Source organism: Myotis nattereri (assembly GCF_964212035.1).
Source record: "Myotis nattereri genome assembly, chromosome: 14".
Lineage (NCBI taxonomy): Eukaryota > Metazoa > Chordata > Mammalia > Chiroptera > Vespertilionidae > Myotis > Myotis nattereri.
Genome location: NC_138089.1, coordinates 34,982,266 through 35,004,013, shown reverse-complemented (window position 1 = coordinate 35,004,013; position 21,748 = coordinate 34,982,266). Strand labels below are relative to the sequence as shown.

The window sequence follows — 21,748 nt, the reverse complement described above, 5'->3', positions numbered from 1 at the left end:
TTTAAAACCAAAGTTAAACCTGTTTTCCCCCACACCCTATAAACAAAGCTTTGCTTAATGTAGAAACTGGTGAAGAATTCCAGCTACGATTCAGAACTCCTGACTAAAGATTTGGTAACCCTAAAAACAAGCACCCTATCAAAGAGTACAATTGGTCCTTACTGTCATTCAATACCGTAGCTGTGTGCTGGCCTAAAACTCCAATTCTGTTTTCTCTTTTTATATTATTTGAGAAAAATCAAAAACAAAAAAGCAACCCTTCTCCCTAAAGAAAGCTTCCAGGTTTTCTTTAGACGCTTTGCATATTTGTACTGTTTTGCTTGAAACTGTAACTTCTTGACATGTTAGAGAAGTTTTATTCTATTATGAAAGCTCTGAGAGGCCTAGTTCCCCACTGCTAGACAAGCGGAGCCCTAGGGTTCAGATCTAAGAGCCTAGATGTACTTCCCCACCCAAGCCTCTGGCTGGGAACAGCTATGGCAACAAGTTTTTATCCACGGTGAACTTGTGCAGCTGCTCTTAAAGGAAAACCTCCCTTCCTCATCATCCCTCATATTTACTCTGCCTGTATGACAAGTGTCAGATATGTTGTTGTTTTTTCCCTGAGAGTGGTTGATTTTAAGTTAAAACAAAGTCATTTGAAGATATGCACAATAGAAGACTTTAATTAACAGAAAAAAAGGCAAAAGACAACGTAAGTAAATTGTTCATCCACATCAAGTGAACACATTTAATCAAGACACTTGATATATAAAAAAGGCACCCTATTATCAAATAGCTAACCTCGCTTCTGAAAAAGAAAAAAAGGTAATTAGATTTTAATTAACAAGAGAGGGTTTCTCCCCTTATCAAATCATTCTAATGTCAAGGATTTTAAATGAAAATATCAAGTTTTCAATACAGAAGTCTTAATTAATTTCAATTACTGAATGTAGTACGTTGAAAGATGGCCCCAAAGATATGTCCATATTCAAACCCCTGAGACTTGTAAATATTACCTTATTTGGCAAAAAAAAAAAAAAGTGATTAAGTCAAAGACCTTGAGAATAGAAGCTTATCCTAGCTTATGTAGCTGGGTCCTAAATACAATCATATCCATCATTATGAGAGGCAGAGAGAGCTTTGAGAGACAGAGACATAGGGAGGAGAAAGTGATCTGAACATGCAGCAGGGGGAGGCAGCCCCAAACCAGGAAAGGACAACTGCCCCCTGAAGGTGGGAGAGGTAAGGAGGGTTTGCCTCTGAGAGCTTCTGGAGGAAGCACAGCCCTGCCTGCCTCTGGATTTCACACATTTGGCTTCCAGAACTCAACTCTGAGGGAATAAATCTCTGTCACTGAAAACCACCAAGGTTGTTGTAATTCGTTACAGTGGCCACAGGACGCTAATCCACTGAGGGAAAGAGTGTGTTAAAAGAGTAATCCTTACAGCACACACACTTAGCAGTAGAAGTAAAAGGATAATTTGATACTATAAATAAAATGAGACACAATATATAATAATATAGTAAGCCCATTTTTTACAGTTGTAACTTTGTAACAAATTACTCTATTATGATTTTACATGTAACACTAACAGATATCACTGATCATTCAGTGTTTGCAGTTAACACAAAAATTATGATGGCAACTGCTTCTTTTTTAAAGTATGTTTTTACTGATTTTAGAGGTAGAGCGAGAAATAACAATGATGAGATAGAATCATTGATCAGCTATATCCTGCACAACCTAGGGGATCAATCCCCCAACCCAGGCATATACCCTGACTGGGAATCGAACCATGACCTCCTGGTTCATGGGTCAACTATTCAACCACTGAGGCACACCAGCCAGGCACAACTGTTTATTTTATTCCACAATCCCATTCTATCCCAAAATACTTCTTTATTTTTTTTTAATATTTTTTATTGATTTTTTACAGAGAGGAAGGGAGAGGGATAGTTAGAAACACTGATGAGAGAGAAGGGTATGAGAGAGAAGGGTATGTGCCAGCACCCAAGGTACATGCCCTTGACCAGAATCGAACCTGGGACCTTTTAGTCCGCAGGCCGACGCTCTATCCACTGAGCCAAACCGGTTAGGGCCCAAAATACTTCTTTATACCTACACTCTGAATGTTTCAAAAAGGTACTTTGTGACCAAAAATATATTTCCACAGCTCCCTGTACTTATACCTACCTTATCTGCAGTCTAAGCTAACCTCTGAATATTCACTACAATAAAGTCCAGTAAGAGACAGGAAAATAAATTCATCTTTCAAAACAGAATAAAAAGTGACAGAATTTAAAAATGCCTGCAAAATACCCATAAGTATATGTGACTTCTGAAACTGATCATCAGTAAGTATAAAGAATCCCACTACATGATCTGCTCCAGTGGGCAGACCACCCAGAAGCTGACAGAGGGAAAGAGTGACATCTGAGGAATTATGAATTACACAGGTCATAATACTTAGAAGAGGTCATTTTAAAAAAGAAAACAGTAAATTTTTGTGATCTTGGAACCACTTAGTCATTCTGAGACTTCAATGAGAAAATAAAAATAATATTGTAACCTCACTAAGCCTCAATGTTGTCACCTTTAATACTGAGATAATAGTAGTTAGTTAGCTACCCCATAGTGTTAACAGTGCTCCACATCTGGTTATTGTGAGATGCCACACAACGATGGGCCATAGTTTGGGTCACAGCTTCTCTCTGTAAACTGGCTGGCTGAGCTAAACTACACTTGCTTTCTCAATGAGAAATTTCAGGGAAAAGTTACTAGATTTCATTAATAATAATAATGGTAATTATTATTATTATTTTAAAACAGAAAGCCTTGTTTCCATTTTGTTGAAATCTGGGCCCCAGCACTTACCACATCACTAGCGCTGGAGAACTCATTATTAACCAGACTTTCTAGAGCCATCCACCGAACTGGCCTGTTTTCGTTGTCCCCCAGACAGTGGTAGTCCATGGGGAACAAGTCTCTGGAGAGGGCATTGTCTGTGATCTTAACTTGAAGTGTGTCATCAATGCTGAAAAGTAAAGATACAAATATCAAATGCAATCAGAGTATTTAAAAAATACAGGTCACAGTTACTCTTAAATACAATGTAATTCCCACTGTGATTTCTGGAAAGAACCCCAAATCCAAGGAACACTAAACATCGGCTGACAGTGATGAGCCCGTGGCACCTACACACAGTTCCTAGCAGCCAGGTCTTTGTGGATGACTTCCCTTCTGGCCAGATAGCTCATTCCACAGGCAATCTGAATAGCCATGTGTACCAGGTCTTGCTGAGAAATTGCCTGTGGGAACAGAAAATGACAATGTTTGCAGTTAGCACAAAAAATATGATGGCAGCTGCTTATGTTATTCCATAATCCCACTCTATCCCAAAATACTTTTAATACTTACATGCTGTTTGTTTTTTTTAAAGCTACTTTTTGACTAAGAATACGTTCCTTGTCCTTCTATCTACTATGGTCCTTACTCTGTAAAATAATTTACCATTTCCTTCTCTCATCTGTTAGGTATATAGCTCCCCAGCATCCAGCACACAGAGCAGCTAGCTGCTCGTAAGTGTCTGCTCAATGCTGAACACACAAGGTAACATTTCAGATGCTTATTACTCAATAACCAGTTCTTTTCTCCTCAAATAGTTTTTAGTAGGAGATTATCCCCTAGGGCCATTTTCAAACACTACAAGCCTACTGCTCTCTCCACGCTGGGGTGCTCCCTGGAGCCAGGATGCCACTTCTGTGGGCAGAGGAATGACTTTCCTCCCCAAGTGATGCTGGGGCTTCAGCCTCCAACCACTGGTTAAGGGACCAGCTTTAATCCTGTCCGTTTACAAAGCATGTCAAACATATTAAGCCAAATACTCAATGCAGCCTTTGAATCCATGTTCTCCTGGCAACCGTAGTAAGGACATTATTATAAAATCTTGAAACAAACTTAATGGGGCTACAAGATACGGTGGCAGCAAACACCTACTAGGTTTTGGCACCACTACCATCACGATGCGTTTGCAATGTGACTAATGCTTCGCAGCTATGGCACAAGCAGTGCAGATAAAGAAATGCTTAGATGACTAACATTGTACAGCCGTGAAATGACTGGGAGGGTGTTACAGGGATTTGGAGGTGATTCTAAATAAACACACAATGGGTAAACAAGGAAAAACTTCAGCATCAACAAAGTGTACACCTTTAGGCAGGAATCATAAAGCAATCTTCCTCTAGACCAGCAGTTCTCAACCCGTGGGTCGCGACCCCTTTGGGGGTCGAACGACCCTTTCACAGGGGTCGCCTAAGACCATCGGAAAACACATATATAATTACATATTGTTTTTGTGATTAATCACTATGCTTTAATTATGTTCAATTTGTAACAATGAAAATATATCCTGCATATCAGATATTTACATTAGGATTCATAACAGTAGCAACATTACATTATGAAGTAGCAACGAAAATAATTTTATGGTTGGGGGTCACCACAACATGAGGAACTATATTCAAGGGTCGCGACATTAGGAAGGTTGAGAACCACTGCTCTAGACCAACAGGTTATACCTTCTGATTCACTTTGAGTTTCTTTTTGCAGGCCTGCACACAGAGAATAGCTAAGAATATAAACATCTGCTTTCAAAGACAACATCAGAAACTACTGGTAAATAACTGGTGCTTGGCAAATTTTCTCACCTGAGGATTATTGGCCTCTACTAATTTGCACTGCCGTAAAAACAATTTTAGATTCCCCCAATTCATGTAAGGCAGTATCACCATGGGCTTTTCTCCTTCTTCTATACACACATGGGTAATAGGAAGAAGATTTCTATAAAATAATCAGAAATCAGGCGAAACACAAGTGAAACTTAAAACTTCAGGAGCTTACTTGGAATAAACAGCAATACCATAAAGAAAACCTAAAATAAAATAAGAATTATCTCTCACATATGTACTTAGAAACATGATTACCATTAAAAACATAAGATTATAAATGCTCCTTTAAAGTAGACTGTAACATTTCCCATAGATGCACTCTCTCGATGGGGAAAGTTATAAACTCAAAGCTGCTTCCTATGGACTGAATTCTCTGGAGACACATCTGGCCACACTCCCTCGTTACTCTAAAGGATAATTAGAGACAAATGTTTGACTATGAGAATATTATGATAATATCCGATTCTGTCCATCATCACACTTTAAAAAAAGGCCTGATGCAGACGGTGGACAAGAATATGACAATCAAGGCCTTTCAGAGGCTGAAACTGTCGCAAAAGCCAAGATGATCTTAGCTGGTCGCATGGTATTTAGAATCCAATTTCCAAAACCATAATTTACCATTAACTGTCTGTGCGACCATCTCTTTTGGCCTTAGTTTCCATGCCTCTAACACAGGAATCTCACCAACCATAAGACGTTGCTGTAACGTGCAAAATTAAGCATGTGGTAAACAATCTTTTTCCTTTTTTCATTTCTATGGCACAATAAATACATTTCACCCTACTGCCTAATTGGTATCTGGAAATAACCGTTAATTTTTCCCACAGTTATGTGACTTTTTATATAATTACCTTATCTTCCCCACTAAGCTGAAAACTCCTAGAAGGCAAAAACTAACACGGACTCTTATTTTTACACCTAATGCCTCTTATTTTATATCACAGAAAGCAAGCATTTAATAGTTGATAAACACAGAAATAATATAGCTTTAAAAACATTCCTGTTCCTTAACTGAGCGTAATCTGCTTCCAAACATGTTTAATAAGGAAAAAAGCTACGAGAGCAAGGACAATTACTATTAATTGCAAAAAGTTGCAAACCACCTGAATGTCCAAAAAGTAAGTAAAGAAGAGCTGTTACAAGAACATGAGTAACAGCTGATCTCGTAGGAAAGCAAGACACAAAAGTCACCTGTCTGCAGGATAATTACAGTCATGGGGGGTGAGAGAGGGATAAAACTGCACAGAAAGATGCCACGGTTAAGGAGTTGTTGTGTTGAGTTGTGGGACTCTGGATCAGTTCTCACTTGCTTTTCTGCACTTCCTAAACTGTCTCAGTTGAGCATACGTGTTTCTCTTCTAAACCCACCATCACATTGTGGCCTGTGCATGTGAAAGCTGTGGGCTCCCCTTGTGTGTGCAGGAGTTCCCAGAGGGGAAGCACTGGCTCGAGGAGCTGGGGAAATGTGGGCTCAGATAAGTAAACCTGTATGAGGTAACCTCTCCGTAAGGCTTCTGCTTGCACTGCAGCCTGAGAGTGGCAGTGACGATGAGTCCCACTTCACAGGCAGAAGTGAAGAGAGAGGTTAGGTAATGTCAAGGTCAAAAAGCAAGTACACAAAGAATAAAAAGCAAATCTTCATCTGATTCCAAAACCCTCACACTTTCCCCGGGACATTTCCTCCCTGGGGAACAAAAGGGAGCACAGGGGAGATGAAAACTCCTGGAAGTCCCATGCACACTAAAGCGACTACAGCAAGTTTGCCCTCAGGATTAAGGGAGCATTTCAGGAGGAATGTGAAGAGGTGCCCAAGCTCTTTACCACCACCTCCCCCAAAATTATTCCTCTGCTCCTTTCCTCATGACTGAAATTCCCTCAGCAGAGTTTAAGGCATTTATCCAGGCACAGCAAGTTTGCTAGAGGAGATCACATCATTTTTCTATCATCAGAGGATTAAAATCCCCTCTGGGAAAGGTAACAAGCGGCATGAAAATGTCTCAAGGTACAAACGGCTGCTCTTCATTCCACCCATTTCATAAAGTAAAGGAGGGCAAGGAGGAAGGTCTGGGATCTAAGAGTGGAGGAGAGCAGAAGCAGGTGCCGTAGAGAAGAACACGGTGGAAGAAGGGTGGGTTGTGTGGGAACTTGGGCGAGAACTGCATCCAGCTTTCAGTCTTGCTGAGTGTCCTTGCAGAGTCAGAGCTGGAAGGCAGCGACGCTCAGCCTTTTCATCTCGCGGCACACATAAAGTACTAAAATTCCACGGCACCCCCCAAAAACACTTTTTGCTGATCTGACCAAAAAAAAGTGTAATTTTGATTCATTCACACCAACGGCTATTGTGTTGGCTCAGAAGGTAAAAGCTTTTTGTCATAGCTCTATGAAGAAGACTAATATCAAGCTTTTAAAAAAGCTCTTTAGCCCTGGCCGGTGTGGCTCGGTTGGTTGGGTGTCATCCCGTGTACCAAAACGTTGCTGGTTTGATTCCCAGTCAGGGCATATGCCCAGATTTCAGGTTTGATCCCAGCAGGGGGCATTCCGGAGGTAGCTGATCATGTTCTACTCTTATACCAATGTTTTTCTTTCTCTTTCCCTCTCTCTAAAAATCAATAAAACATATTTTAAAAGCTCTTCATATAGAACTACAAGTATCTTTTTAAAAATCATACTATGACTGCCCTAGCCAGTTTGGCTCAGTAGATAGAGCGCTGGCCTGCGGACCTTAGGGTACTGGGTTCGGTTCCAGTCAAGGGCACATACCTTAGTTGCAGGCTCCTCCCTGGCCCAGGCCCTGGTCGAGGCTCTTGCAGGAGGCAACCAATCGATGTGTTTCTCTCACATCAATGTTTCTCTCTGTCTTTCCCTCTCTCTTCTACTCTCCTTAAGAAAATCAATGGAAAAATATCCTCAGGTGAGGATTAACAACAACAACAACGACGAAAATCATACTACGGCCTAACAAGAGACTGGTTAAATGAAATGTGGTGGGACACTGATGTAATGAACTACTAAGCAGCCTTTTCAAATGTGGTCATGAATTTATAGTGACTGACATGAAAGGTGAGATATTGTTTTGTTATACCAAGAAGCATGTTAACCTTGCTAAGGATAGTAACAGTGTATGATTATATAGAAAGATATTCTTTTAAATGAATCAAAAGTGTTAAGATGTCCTATTTACTTTAAAATACTTCCACACTCACAAATATCTACCATCTACCTACCTAGAGCTAATACATGCCGACGGGCGCTGACCCCCCTCGTGGGGGGGGGGGGGGATGCGTGCATTTATCCTCCTCTCCTACTTGGATAACTGTGGTAATTCTAGAGCTAATACCATCTATCTAGACAGATGTTACACATACACTTAAATGTACACATGCAAATAAAAATGGCAAGATGTTAATAACTAACAATAAATAAAAACTTTTCGTGTTTATTATTCTTGACTTCAGCATTCTCTAGGTTCAAAAATTTCATAAAGTTTTTTAGCACATGTATTATCATTATTCTATTTTTAAAGGGAAATATGCACATAAATATGTATAAACTCTCCAATGCTTAGCTATGATTATCCAGATGTGGGCTTATATGCTCTTGTATAGACTTGATTGCATTTTTAAATTTTATGCTATGAGCATGCCTTTCCCTTTTATACTCAGAGAAAACCCAAACTATCCAAAAAGACACTATTCAATTCAGAACACATCACAATGTTCTTAAAATGAAGATGTGAAGTACAGTGCCACCATGCTTAACAAGTGCTGGTGGCTTTTCCTCTCACCTGTGATGAAGGCCTCGCAGCTTACAACTTTCAGTGAGCATCATTGTCACCTGAATTTCAGAAGCTTGATCTATGTCAAGAAAAAGACATTATTTTGAATGACAATACTGTATATACATATGGCATTACTATTCTCTGCTTTTAGTAAATAACTGTCTCAAGTAAATTTAAATAGGTCTTGCTTAAAATTCTATTGCAGTAGGTAGTGTCTTGTTGAATAGGTCAACACTAACAGAAGTCATTAAAGATAAATCTGACCACATAAAACTTAGAAATTAAGGTTCTATAAACAAAGTTGAGAAGTTAATAACAGATTGGAAGAATATCTGCAACACATAAGGCACACAAAGGGCTAATTTCCTTTTCCTTTCTGTCCCTCTTCTTTAAAGAGCTTATACAAATCAATAAGAAAAAAAAATTAAAGAGAAGGCATTTCTCCACTCTTTGAAAAGAACATTTCCAATAAGCAAAAAGTATATTTTCATTATAAAATTAAAAATGAGTGTCATTTTTTAAAAAAAGGTCTTAGATGCCAAAAACATGAGTATATCCTTAAAAACACTTTCAAAGAAACCATAAAAATAGTTTTTACTGTCAACAGTAAAAATAGTAATAATAACAGTAAAAACAGTAATAATAATTTATAAAGCTTCTGACCAATGCAATATTAGAGGGAGGAGAAGATATAAAGATTGGCAAAGCCAAGATCCACATCCCAGCCCTACCTAGTAAAATGCAAAACCAACAAAATCTGGACCACTGAGCTCAGGCACTAGGATTACATGTCACATTCACTCCGTAAAGCTGATAAATTGCAAATTTCATTTACTTCCAACTCTAACAGATGTTTAATTTACTTCCCTCTCCCACGACTTGTTATTAGTGTCCCTATCCAGGGAGCTTCACTTAGTTAAGACTTTTGTCGGAATGTCAAATACGCAGACAAAAAGCCAAGGATGTGGAACACTTGGTACTTCTTTGGAAACGGTGATCCACACCAATGTCCAGTGAAATAAACTCTAGTTGTCTAAAAACTGCTAAATATTTAGGATCACTCAGTAAACGACAGGCTGTGCCTTATTATTAGTCTTTCTATAATCTAAATAATTTTTAACAAAATGATAGCCAGGCTATTTGGGGGCTGGCAGGATGTTTTTAGGATCAAAAACTAGTAATCATTGGAGGGCCACACCAGTTGGTAAGCGTATACCACTTTCCCATTAACCGGTACAGAGACCCAAACAGAACACAAGGTAATTTCAGGATGTGTCATTTTATGCGTAGTATTTTTCCAGTTCTTAACTTTGATATAAACATGTTCTATTAAGTAAGAGATACCTGAACTGGATGATGATCTAAGAAAACATTGTATTGGAGAAAAAATAATTTTACCCACTTATTAAGAAAAAAATAATTTTTCTGGATCCCTTTTCCAGTCTAGTCCTAGTCTTTTAATTTTAAATACTGAAAGATCTATTTTCAAGATGGATATGTTTGAAAAGAATATCATAAAATAATTCACACTGTAAAAGCTACGAGAGAACAAAATGATATAAAAAAACATTCACAAAAGATTAGCTATTAAATTAAGAACTTAACACACAAAAAAACTCAAATTAATTCAGTTATTTTATTAAATTCAATCTCATAATCCTGTGTGAAATATTCAGATTCCTGACTTTAATCTCTAGAAATTTATAATGGAATATCTATTAAGTGTCTTTGCAAAACTATGAATTTTTTAAGCCAAAGTTTGCCCTAAGGTAAAGGTCAATGATCATTTCAAAACATACTATTTTTGCATTTAAGCTGCACTTCTTCTAATTGTGTGGCATGTAACAAAGCACAGAGATTTGTGAAAGTACTTTCAGTTATATATAGGCTTAATTAAGAAATAAACATAACATTGTAAAAAAATAAATCTCAGAGAAAATCATGTGAAGTTATCTAACAATTTGGAGGCGAGGGCTGTGGTCAAAGCACTTCCTCTTTGTTTCCAAGCAAATCATGACCATATATTGGCTAAGGACTCACTGTGCTTTCTTCTGTTTCCGCCTGGCTCAAAGAGAACATTGCCATCACAGTGGTTAGGCATAGAACCAATCAAGTGACTCCAATTCAAGTGTATACGGAAAGAGAAGCCTTATCTTGTGAAACAGTCCCAGCATCCACATTGTGTTTCCTTATCACTATTATTTCCTTCTTTCTCCCCTTCCAACCCTATATCAACCCAATTCTGTACAGAAATCTCTTTTGTTAATTCAAGATTCATTCAGGACAAATTAATAACAGCCCAGGCTAAACTGTCCAAATAATATTTATAAAGCCCAGAAGAAATACTAGAATTAAGGGGAAATGTTTCCTTAAAAAATGGGGAAAGTGTAACCAAAGGCAGTGGTTATTAAACTTAGAGTTCAGAGTTTATATTTATGAAGAGTACTATGTACACTATCCCTCAAAACTAGGCAGACAATCTGGTGGGACCTGATTTAAATGTTAACCTTTAAAATTATTTTGGGGCTAGAAAAAGTGGGTGAATAATATAAGTACTGAACAATATACTGAGTTAAACCATTTACTTAGAAAAGATAAAAAGTGTGAGTGTGTGTTTGTACCACCCTTAAACAAGCAATTTTGCTAAATTCAAAGAAATCAAATCCCAAAGAATTTTTGTTAGATTAATACAACCCAACTTTTTAGAAACAATAAACATGTTTCCATGAATCACTTTAAGTAAATTTAGAAACGTGTTCTTACAAACTAACTTTGTAAACTTCATAAAGTTGTCACCTCCTACTCATAAAATTGAATTTAATTTTGCCCTCAATTTCTGCATTCAAAATGCTAAATTTGTTTTTTCAAAATTATCATCTTATCATCTCAATCTATATCAGTGTCAGACACTAAGCACCTTATAAATGACCACATTTTTCTTTCTCTTAAATACTAAGAATTATTTAAGTTCTTAGAAACATCAATTATAAATAATTAAAATTCAAATGTTTTAAAGTCTTACTAGTATTTAATTTATATTAGGGAATAAGCCATATATAAATAATATTCTAATATATTCTGTTAGCAAATCTCTAACTAAAAAATTTATGTAAATCATGCCCTAGCGGTGTGACTCAGTTGATGGGGCACCATTCCATGCACTGAGGAGTGGCCAGTTCGGTTCCCAGTCAGGGCGCATGCCCAGGTTTGGACTTGATCCCTGGTCGGGTTTGTGCAGGAGGCAGCTGCATGATCAATGTTTCACTCTCACATCGATATTTCTCTCACTGCCTCTTCCTTCCTCTCTAAAAAATTTCAATTAAAAAAAATCTTTTAAAATGTTGATATAAATCAATAATTGAAAAAGTAGGTATCACATTTCTCCAGGTGGTTAATATATTCATGAAAATATAAACTAGTATTACACCTTTTAGAAAACAATCTGGCAATATCTTTCAAAATTTTAAATGTAATACCTCTTGGGGCAGCCAAGTCCAACTACGGCTATCCATGCAAAACTATAACAAGACATGCCCACACATGGCCACATGGATATGGATATTTTCTGCAGCATTATGTAGCAAAGGCAGGGGCAGTAGGAAGGAAATTCACATAAGGTACAGTGGGTCATCCCTTTTTAAAAAAATCATTACCTGAGGATATATTTCTATTGATTCTAGAGAGAGAGGAAAGGGAAGAGAAAGAGAGAGAGAGAAAGAGAGAAGGAGAGAGAAACATTAATTGGTTGCCTGCTATATGTGCTCTGACTGGGAATCAAACCTACAACCCTTTGGAACATGGGACAATGCTCCAACCAACTGAGCCAGGGCTCATCTTTTTTCTTTATAGTGTTCAGTACCGGGCAGGTGGAGAGAGAGGAGGGAAAACTATTAACAATGTTGTTTTTCTAACTGAATTTATTGGGGTCACACTGGTTAATAAAATGATGTAAGTTTCAGGTGTATAATTCTATAACATATCATCTGTATATTGTACAATATATTCACCACCCCAAGTCAAGTCTCCTGTCAACATTTATCACCCCTATGCTCTCTTCTACTCCCCCTCACCACCTTTAACAATGTTTTTTAAGGGTGAAAACCAAAGATTTTTAACTTAGGAAAACCACAATAGTATATGTAGCAACAATGAAGTCAAGTGGATGCAGTTTAACTAAAAGCCTGAGTAATATCTAATAAATGTTTAAGGTCTTAATTTATTAGACTTCTATACCTTAATGAGAACTACCCAAAACTCCTTAACAGTCTCATATGAGCTAAATTAACATGGACTGATTTATAAAGGTCTGGCACACACTGAGAATTTAAGGCAGAATTTAGCTGGCATGAGCCACCTTAAACAGGAAAGCATTATGGAAATAGTATGGAAAAAATTCCTACCTTTAACTGTTTTTACAAATGCTTGCTTTTCTTTATTTGGATCTTTTTCATCTATTAAAATCCCATGGAAAATACGCCCAAAAGTACCTAAACGGGAAAGAAATGAGAGATCATAAAATAACCTTCATAAAATTATAAGTACAAAACTTTCTGCCACAATATAACTTAAATATAACAAGGGTGTATGTGATCAACAACATTATTATAGCCCTGGAGTAAGAAGACCCAAATCTTTGTTTTTTTAATGACTGTTAGAAGTTCTTTGTTACTATGAAATAATTTGCTTTCACCCTAGCTGATTTGGCTCAGTGGTTAGAGCGTCAGCCTGCGGACTGAAGAGTCCCAGGTTTGATTCCGGTCAAAGGCACATGCCCAGGTTTCAGGCTCGATCCTCAGTAGGGGGCATGCAGGAGGCAGTCAATCAATGATTCTCTCTCATCATTGATGTTTCTATCTCTCTCCCTCTCCCTTTCTTTCTGAAATACATGAAAATATATTTTTTAAAAAAGAAATAATTTGCTTTCAGAAATACCAGATCTCACAAGTACATGAGAATTCTTTCTGAATTATCCTAAATAAACCAGTGATACAGCCAGGAGCACTGAAGCAGTGGGGTATCCACAGAGGCATCTGAATTTCTGGGCTTAGCCTCAACACAATGACAAAGGAGAGAAATGGACTATTCTCACACCTTCAAAAACAGACACAAAAAATCTGCATCGGTTAATTACTATTTGCCACTGGGGACAGTTCAAGATCCCCAATTAGCTGTGATTGACCTATTTCATCCCAACCAACAGATAAATTCAAATGCCTCATGCATCCAAAACATTCCTAACCGAATTACAGAGGTGGGTGGCGGTGGGGGGGGGGAGAGTAACTCTGTATTTAACAACTTGAAGAGCTCAACAAAGTATTTATTATTAATTTCTGTCCTCCTCTTTCACCATCTCTCCAATCAATATCCTAAAACTCAAAGCAAGGACCAACAAGTAGGGAAGGAAAGGGTACTAATATCTATCTAACACCTAAATGTGTTAGTTGATTTAATGTGCATCATTTCATTGTAACTAGCCTAAGAGTAGACCAGGTAGTCCAAATTTACAGAAGAGAAAATTGGACACAGAATATATGAAGTGGTTTCTCCAAGGTTGTAGGAATGGAACTGGAAGTTGGGTGTAACTCCAAAGCCCATGCACGCTCCTTCTGCTAGAACCCCACACTGTATGCCACAGAGAAAATTACTTAGACTATTTCAAAGAGGCCTACTAGGTTGTGATAATCTTTAAACAAGAACTAAACAGAAAGAAAATATACTTTAAAGGGAACAAGCATTAATAAAAGTGCTTTAATATACTTGAAAATCAAGAATTACACCAAAGCCGTACTAAGTCGAATTAAAGATCTAAAGAAGGGAAAAATAAAATCAGTTTTAAAATGGAAATAAATTATGCACTGCTTTCTATCCTTAGACATAAAATCAAGATCTTAAAATTTGAAACAAAAAATGTGTTAGTGCTAACATTAAATCTTCTGTGAAAACCTGATTTTGAGATAATAAATACCTTCTTGGAGTACATCTTTTAGAGTTATCCTCTCCCTGGAGATTGCTATATCCTTCACCTTAGCTTTGGCCTCCAAAAGAGTGACACTTCTTAGGTCGTTCTTCTCTATTCGCAGGGTAGGATAACCTGAGGAGCCAACAAAGCCAAACCAAGAAATATAAATACCCTTAGTATGGCATCATGGTCAAGTATGTCGGTTAGGACCTCAGGATTCAAGTCACAGGAATGAATGAATGTGCACACACACGAACAGGGGAAATCATTTATGTAGGCCATACTTAATTTTAAAGAAAAACTTTTCCACCTACCTCAAAATCTCAAAATGAAGAATTAAAATAAGAAACACTAAAAATAATATTACCATTATTGCTACTTCAATTGCCTTTCAGCCAAATGAAACAAACTTTGATTCTTGGAATTCAATTTAATCCATCTTATAGACTGTTTGCTTCCCAAAAGATTTTCTAATATAGTCTCCTAAAAAAAGAACTTTTCAAAGGAAGAGATGTTTGTAAAAATGTCTAACAAAATGTGTACTCAGTTTAATCATTCTGATATCCATAGAGCCTAGTCCTACCGTTGTGAGATTCATATTTGTTTTTCAGTACCCTTAACTCACTCATTTTTTAATATGACAGCAAAAAAAAAAATTCTAGCCAAAATTAAAATTTTCATGCCCCCTCTCCCCCAAAAAAGTTAGAATAAAAGGAAGATCCAGTGTTAGCAGGGGGAAATTGGAATGGTATCTCCAATGGTTTGTTTGCTTTGGGAGAGACTGGGAAGAAAATCCCAGAAGTATTAGTGGACCTAGATAGTGGTCATCAATAGCTGCTAGAAGAATGGCATGCAAGGCTTTGGGGAACTTCATGATGGATGGATTAGCCTGACAACCCGATTGCACTATCAGCAGTTTGACCAAGACATGCCTAGTTGTATCTGTATCTGTTTAATCCTGCCTGGAATTCGACAACCCGATTGCACTATCAGCAGTTTGACCAAGACATGCCTAGTTGTATCTGTATCTGTTTAATCCTGCCTGGAATTCTCTGAGTTTCTTGGACCTGTGGTCTGTTGGGTTTTGTTATTTTGGAAAACTCTTGGCTATTATGTCTTCAAATATTTTTTTCTGCTTTTTTCTTTGCTTTTTTTAATTTATAAACAAATGTATTTCCATTGAGTTTTTTCAAAAAGTATTCGTCTTATCATATATAATAAATAATCTATCTACTTAAGGTTATAACCATAAAAAAAGGAAATTTTTTATTGATGGTAACTTAAAAAGTATTTTAATAAATAAATGTATTCCCACTGACTTTTTTAAAAAGCATTTTGCTTTTAGCTTATAAATAATTGAATTATCTGCCTCTTTAAGGTTATATCCACAATCACAAATTGACTCCCAAGAGCAAAGCTTGACATTTGAACATTAAAAGCAATGTTTTGTTTATGCTGAATAGTCTGGACTACGTTCACATTCATCATCATGTTTCCTGAAGAGCATATATTTCTTTCTTTTGTTGGTGGTGATGGCAATTACTGTTAAGATTTCTTTTAAATTTATTTTCATCTAGAGTGACCCCTCTACCTTCCCCCCGCTTTTATTCTTGCCACGATCTTATTAAAGAAACCGGTCAGTTATTCCAAAGAATATCTGGCATCTGCCTTTTCGAATATCATTTAACTTCTGTATTTCTTGTAAATGGTAAATCAGTTCTATCACCTTCATCAGACCTGGTAGATCCAGGTAACTCTTGAGGGTGGGAGGAGAAACAAGCCCAGGGCCAGTGTGTCACAACCGTGAATACGAAGCATCTGTTTGTCCTGCTTTTTGTGATGCTGGATTCATGAGTGGATTCAGGTGTGACAATCTGATCCCTCAAATGGTAAAGTTCCCATTTCCCTTTGTTCACAGGGATTTAAATATTGATGAACTTCTCCTGAATCAAACATTTTATTGGGATTACAAATATAATTTCTAACTCTACCATTTCTTCCATATTTATCAGCTGAGAGTCTTCTGTGAAGAAACGTTTTCCTCATGAACCAGCACTATCTGGTTACTCTGAAATACCGTCATGGAGCCAGCTATTAGAGCAAGGTATTGCTGGTCCCTTAGTTACCTGAAAATGATCAGTTTTTTAAAAAGGTATCATTATGAATCCGTGGATTTATACAGTTTATGTTAAAATCCATTGCAGTCATCATCGTTTTAGATGCTCAAAAGGGCCCATTTTGGGAGCTCTTCAAGTCTTTCGCAGCTCCCTTGACTTTTGGCTCAGCAACAGTTTTATCTGGTCCATTCCTGATTAAATCCTGGAACCATGCATTTTGTCAAAGAATTCCGGTTCTTTTTTGGGGAAACGGTATTGAAAGACCACAATAGGGCAGTGGGTGAAGAACAGATATTCTTAGTATTAGTTTACTAAAAAAAAATGCTAGCCCAAGAAGGTAACAGTTAATGCCTCTATTAACCTAATTCATCAACAGCACCAATGAGTGGAGCCCTGACTTGTGACCTAGTGTCTATCTTGATGTTGCCTTGTTCCTTATTTGTACGGTGACTGATTCCTCTGTCTACATTATACTCTGTGAATGATAATTTCCCATCTACATGTTCCAGTATAAGAACTTTTATCAAAATCCTGTTCAAGCCCTGGCCAGTGTTGCTATGTGGTTAGAACATCGGCCCACACACTGTTGGGTCATGGGATCAATTCCTGGTCAATTCCTGTGTTGCAGGTTCAATACCTGGCCCTGGTTGGGATGTGTGTGTGAGGCAACCAATTGATGTTTCTCTCTCACATCAATGTTTTTTCCCCCTCCCTCCTCCATTCTCTCTAAAAATATCCTCAGGTAAACTTTAACAAAACAAAACCCTTATTCAAAAAACAGGAAATCAGATCTCTAGCTCTCAATTCTAATAGCAGCTAGTGTCCTATCCAGATTAGGGAACAATGGAAAGTCCTTACCATAGCCCATCAGACCACCAAACAATGTATTAAAATCCAAGTCTCTGTCCTCATGCAGCTCAATGGCTACCTAAATACCTGAAAACCTTCCTTCCGAATTCCTATAGGAGTGATTTTATAGCTCTTTAATATAATTAATCTATGGAAAGCTCCATGAAACTAAATATAGCAATTAAACGTAAATTTTATTTTCATACTCCAATTCCAGAATGTTTCATTCAATGCTCCAGAAAGCAAAAGTTGAGGATCAAGCCTAATTCTGCAACCAGACACTATGTACGTAGTATGGTACACTTGTCCCATAAGTAACTAACCACACAGGACCACTGACAGACAGACAACGGACAACTTTAGTAAATCAACTTTAGAATTAAATTAACTCTTACTGGTGATAGGAGTTGCATTGTTGGGTGTGTCGGCTCTCAGATACTGAGTCGTCTGGGTAGATGGCTGAGATAGCCCTTGGGAACTGCTGCTGGCACTGATGCTGCAAACAATTAAGAGAAATATTTGGCATGTCAGCTTCAATGAGAAATGTCCTTTCTCCAATCACACAAAAAGCATGTAGACATTATAACTAGCTTAAAGTCCTGACAGAGATGGCAATAATGCATGGATCTCCATCACGAATGTTTCATATTGAAAATTTTAACTACCTCATAATGGAAAGCTAGATTTTTTCTTTCCCTTCTGCTTCCACAATCATCAAGCAGGTTCACCTATCGAAGTCATTCAGAAATGTAGGTGCCAGTCCTAAGACACCACAGATAATAGCTGTCCTGAACCTCATACAATGATAAACAGTATGTTATGGAACTATGAATCACCTCTTATGAAAAGAGCCCATGTCATTCAATTAGATTGTTTTTAAGGAAAGGAATAGAAAGGTAGGTCTCTTTTAATGATGGTCCAAAATCAAATGGCATACAGATGAGGGAATAACAGAGCATTTACAAATTATTATTACTAATTATTTTTGTTATTACTAATATTATGCATCCCCAAGCCTTAGAATGACAAGGAAGCACAAGACACCCATTTCTGGAGTACTACTCAAAGATCACCCAGAAAACAAAGTTGTTAAAAGTCCAGGATTCAATAACAAGGAGGGAAAAGAAGCATCCCCATCCCCCAAAAGGGGGGAAATAAGGAACTTCAATTTATTTCCCATAAAATAAAACGAAAAATAACCTACACCCAGGACTTTGTGAGGCTCAAGTTGTATAATATATATGAAAACACTAGTTAAATACTCCCTTGCTACCAACATACACTAGTGGGAGAATACTCAGACCCCAAATTATTTACTATCTCCAGTAGGTGGCACTCTTGTACCAACTCAGAATTCTTGAAATTACTGTGGGCATACCAAGATGTTGTATGTCCATGCCAATTTTTTGTTTGTTCAGCAGATATTTAGTGAGTCCCTACAATGAGTAAAGCACTACGTTAAGTGGTTAAACAAACCTTTAAACCTCAGACTTACTGTTAAATGAGAGGCGGGCAGCAGTCGGGGATCCACCCCTGGTAACTATTAAACCCATAACCTATATACCTGTATCACATGAGGTAGAAAACAGGATAAAAATGTACGCTTTCTAGCACTTAATAGTTTAAAACCAGTCTAAATAAATTACCTAATTTGATTTTCATAATCAAGTAAGATTAGTTATGGGGATACTAACTCTGCTTCAGAGGTGAAGTTAGGAGTTAGGGCAAAGAGCATCATTTTCCTTCACAGCACTTATTACAATTTGTGTTTCTCTGTCTTCTCTGTAACTTTATTTACTCATTCCACAAATATCTGTTAAGTGTCTACTACATGCCAGATGCTGTGCTGGGTGCTGGGGACCCGGCAGTAGACATAATATACAAAGACCCCCCTCGTGAAGCTGGACAGCAGGGATTTCTTCTTCACTATCCGCCTTGCCCAGGCCGCTATCAGGCCCTGAGGTGGGGAGAGCGCCTGCCTGTTCACTCCTTCCTCCCCAGCTCTGAAGCCAGCACCCGGCACTACAGGCCCAGGGGGCCCAACCGAGCCTCAGTGACAATAGCCCAGTGAACAACTACTGACTCGATCACTGAGCAGAGAAAACCATACTTCCTTGTAACAAAAGGACAGAACAGTTGCTTCTGACATGAGTTGGTGATATATACCGGAAGAGGCAAAGAATTATTGGTATAACGCAGAGGTTGGGAACGTCCAGGCCGCGGGCGACAGTATAAGGCCCGAGAATCTCTTGGTCTGGCCCTGCCTCATTCCCGTTACCTCATTTCTCCCTCAGTGCTGTCAAGGCATTAGGGGTGAGCTAATTAAATGCTTGACCAAATATAGCAGGCTAATTTTTAAGTTGTTAATTTTGCATGGCCCATGAATGATGTTATGAAATATCCAAATAGCCCTTGGCAGAAAAAAGGTTCCCCACCCCTGCTATAACAGCGTGGTTTTTGCCTCTCTCTACTCATTCTTTGATCAACAAATTTTCTATCCGACATTCATTCGGCTGAGACCTGTTAGGCACTAGATATAGAAACAAAAAGAAATACAGGTGACCTTGTCACTCACTAGTCATGGTGAGGGTGGTGGGGTAATGGAGATAATGGAAAATGAAGATATTGCAAAATAGCAAGTTCAAGTACCCACAAACGAGGAACGAACTTCCCTGCAGTCATGAGCGAACAGGGGAAGACCACAGTGTGGGATGCTCTGCACCCACTGGGGCAGGGCCTCGGAGTGAACGTGGCGAGAAGCTCTGCCTCTCAGGACAGTCTCACCTGGCATAGCACTGAGACGGAAAGATCACCTCGGGTGTCAGGACAGGGACAGCTACACACATGGGACCCAAGTGGTCCTGGCAGGAGCACCGCCCAGGGAGTTTCCTTCACTGCCTCTAAAGAAACTCTGTGTGTAGCAGGACTCGGCTCCTGACTGCCTGGAATCGAGGAACTCTCCATCACCCCTGCCCCAGGAATTCCATGGAGCCACGGGTTCCGTCAAACTGCACAGGGCTGCTGCGAGGACTAGGGGAACTACTGGGGGTCAAGCATGTGTAATAGCGCCTGGCACACAGCAAATGCTTTGTACAGTTACAATATGAGCTTCTGCAACAATGAGTCTCCTGCTGCTCTGCCCTGGTGCTAGCACTGCTATCCTGGAAAAGTTAATCGCTTTAAGCCTGTGTGTTCATCTTTAAAATGAGGACAATTTCACACCGTAGGTGACATGAGTGTCAAATCAGATAATACATGTGAAGTGCTTGTACAGTGCTGGTGAACAGAAAACACGCAATACAGCGGCAGCCACTGCCATCTCAGTGGGCCCTGTGCAGAGGGAAGTGTGTGTCTCTTAAATGCTCTTGGATTACTGGATGGGAACTTTCTAGTCACCCCTGTTAGCTTGCCAGGCACATCATAAATAGCGGCTAACAGAACAGAAAAAAGCAGAAGGAATTAGTCCATCACTACTAACACACCGAACCTTTCTGAAAACAAAAATCGTAATAATGGCACTTAATATATGTAAGTTCACAACATCCCCAGTAAGTATGTGCCACTATTATCTCTGCTTTAGAGACGAGGAAAACTGACACAAAGAGAGGCGACATAACATACTTGAGGCCAGAAAGCTAGTAAGCAGGACACCAGAATTCAGAGACGCTCTGGCTCCAGAGGCCAAGCTCTTAACTACTAAGCTATGCTCTGAAAACAGGTGACAGCATAAGTTGCCTTTATTCAGGCAATGTCTGGAAACATCCACCTGAAACATGGGTGGTAACAGATTATTTCCGCAGGCAGAGGCATATGCCCCGAGGAATCTGGAAGTGCCTGCACAGCTCTGGCCGATGTGGGCTCCCACCCCTGGCACACAGGCAAGCACTCAAGGGAAATGTGTGCATGGAGACTGTCCTCTAAGTGTCATGCTCTTCATTGCCCTCTAACTATACCTGTTCCCTCACCTCATTTCTCCCTCGGTGCTTCCAAAGACCACTTCTTCCTCTATAAAACCGAAGTCTAAACTTCAACACTACCATACATACAAAACATATTCTGAAACACACCACCCATGTATTTCTCTTTTCATTTGCATCACCTTTCTCGTTTTTTCTCGAGTCAGGTAAAGAAAGGAAAACCATGGAAACAGAAAGAACTTCAGGGCAGGTGCTGAATTCAGCCAGGCTCCCTGTCCCCTGGGGCTTGGTCTGTGCCACAAATGTGCTTACCCAGCATATGAACAACACTGTGTTAGGACTGGGGATTCAGCAATAAGTAACACACACTGCTCTCTAACTGGAAAAAGCTTACATTCTAGTAGGAGAGACAAGT

At 38.7% G+C, this 21,748-nt stretch overlaps 1 protein-coding gene across 1 annotated transcript in view; it reads right to left on the bottom strand.

Annotated features, from left to right (window-relative positions):
- RYK (receptor like tyrosine kinase) overlaps positions 1 to 21,748 on the bottom strand; it is a gene marked incomplete at its 5' end in the record, with an annotated part of 85,501 nt that overhangs the window by 17,723 nt on the left and 46,030 nt on the right. The window contains 7 exon segments of the mRNA XM_081105996.1: positions 2,858 to 3,017; positions 3,182 to 3,291; positions 4,690 to 4,822; positions 8,498 to 8,567; positions 12,892 to 12,978; positions 14,457 to 14,582; positions 17,812 to 17,912. Coding sequence (XP_080962122.1) covers positions 2,858 to 3,017; positions 3,182 to 3,291; positions 4,690 to 4,822; positions 8,498 to 8,567; positions 12,892 to 12,978; positions 14,457 to 14,582; positions 17,812 to 17,912 — 787 coding nt within the window.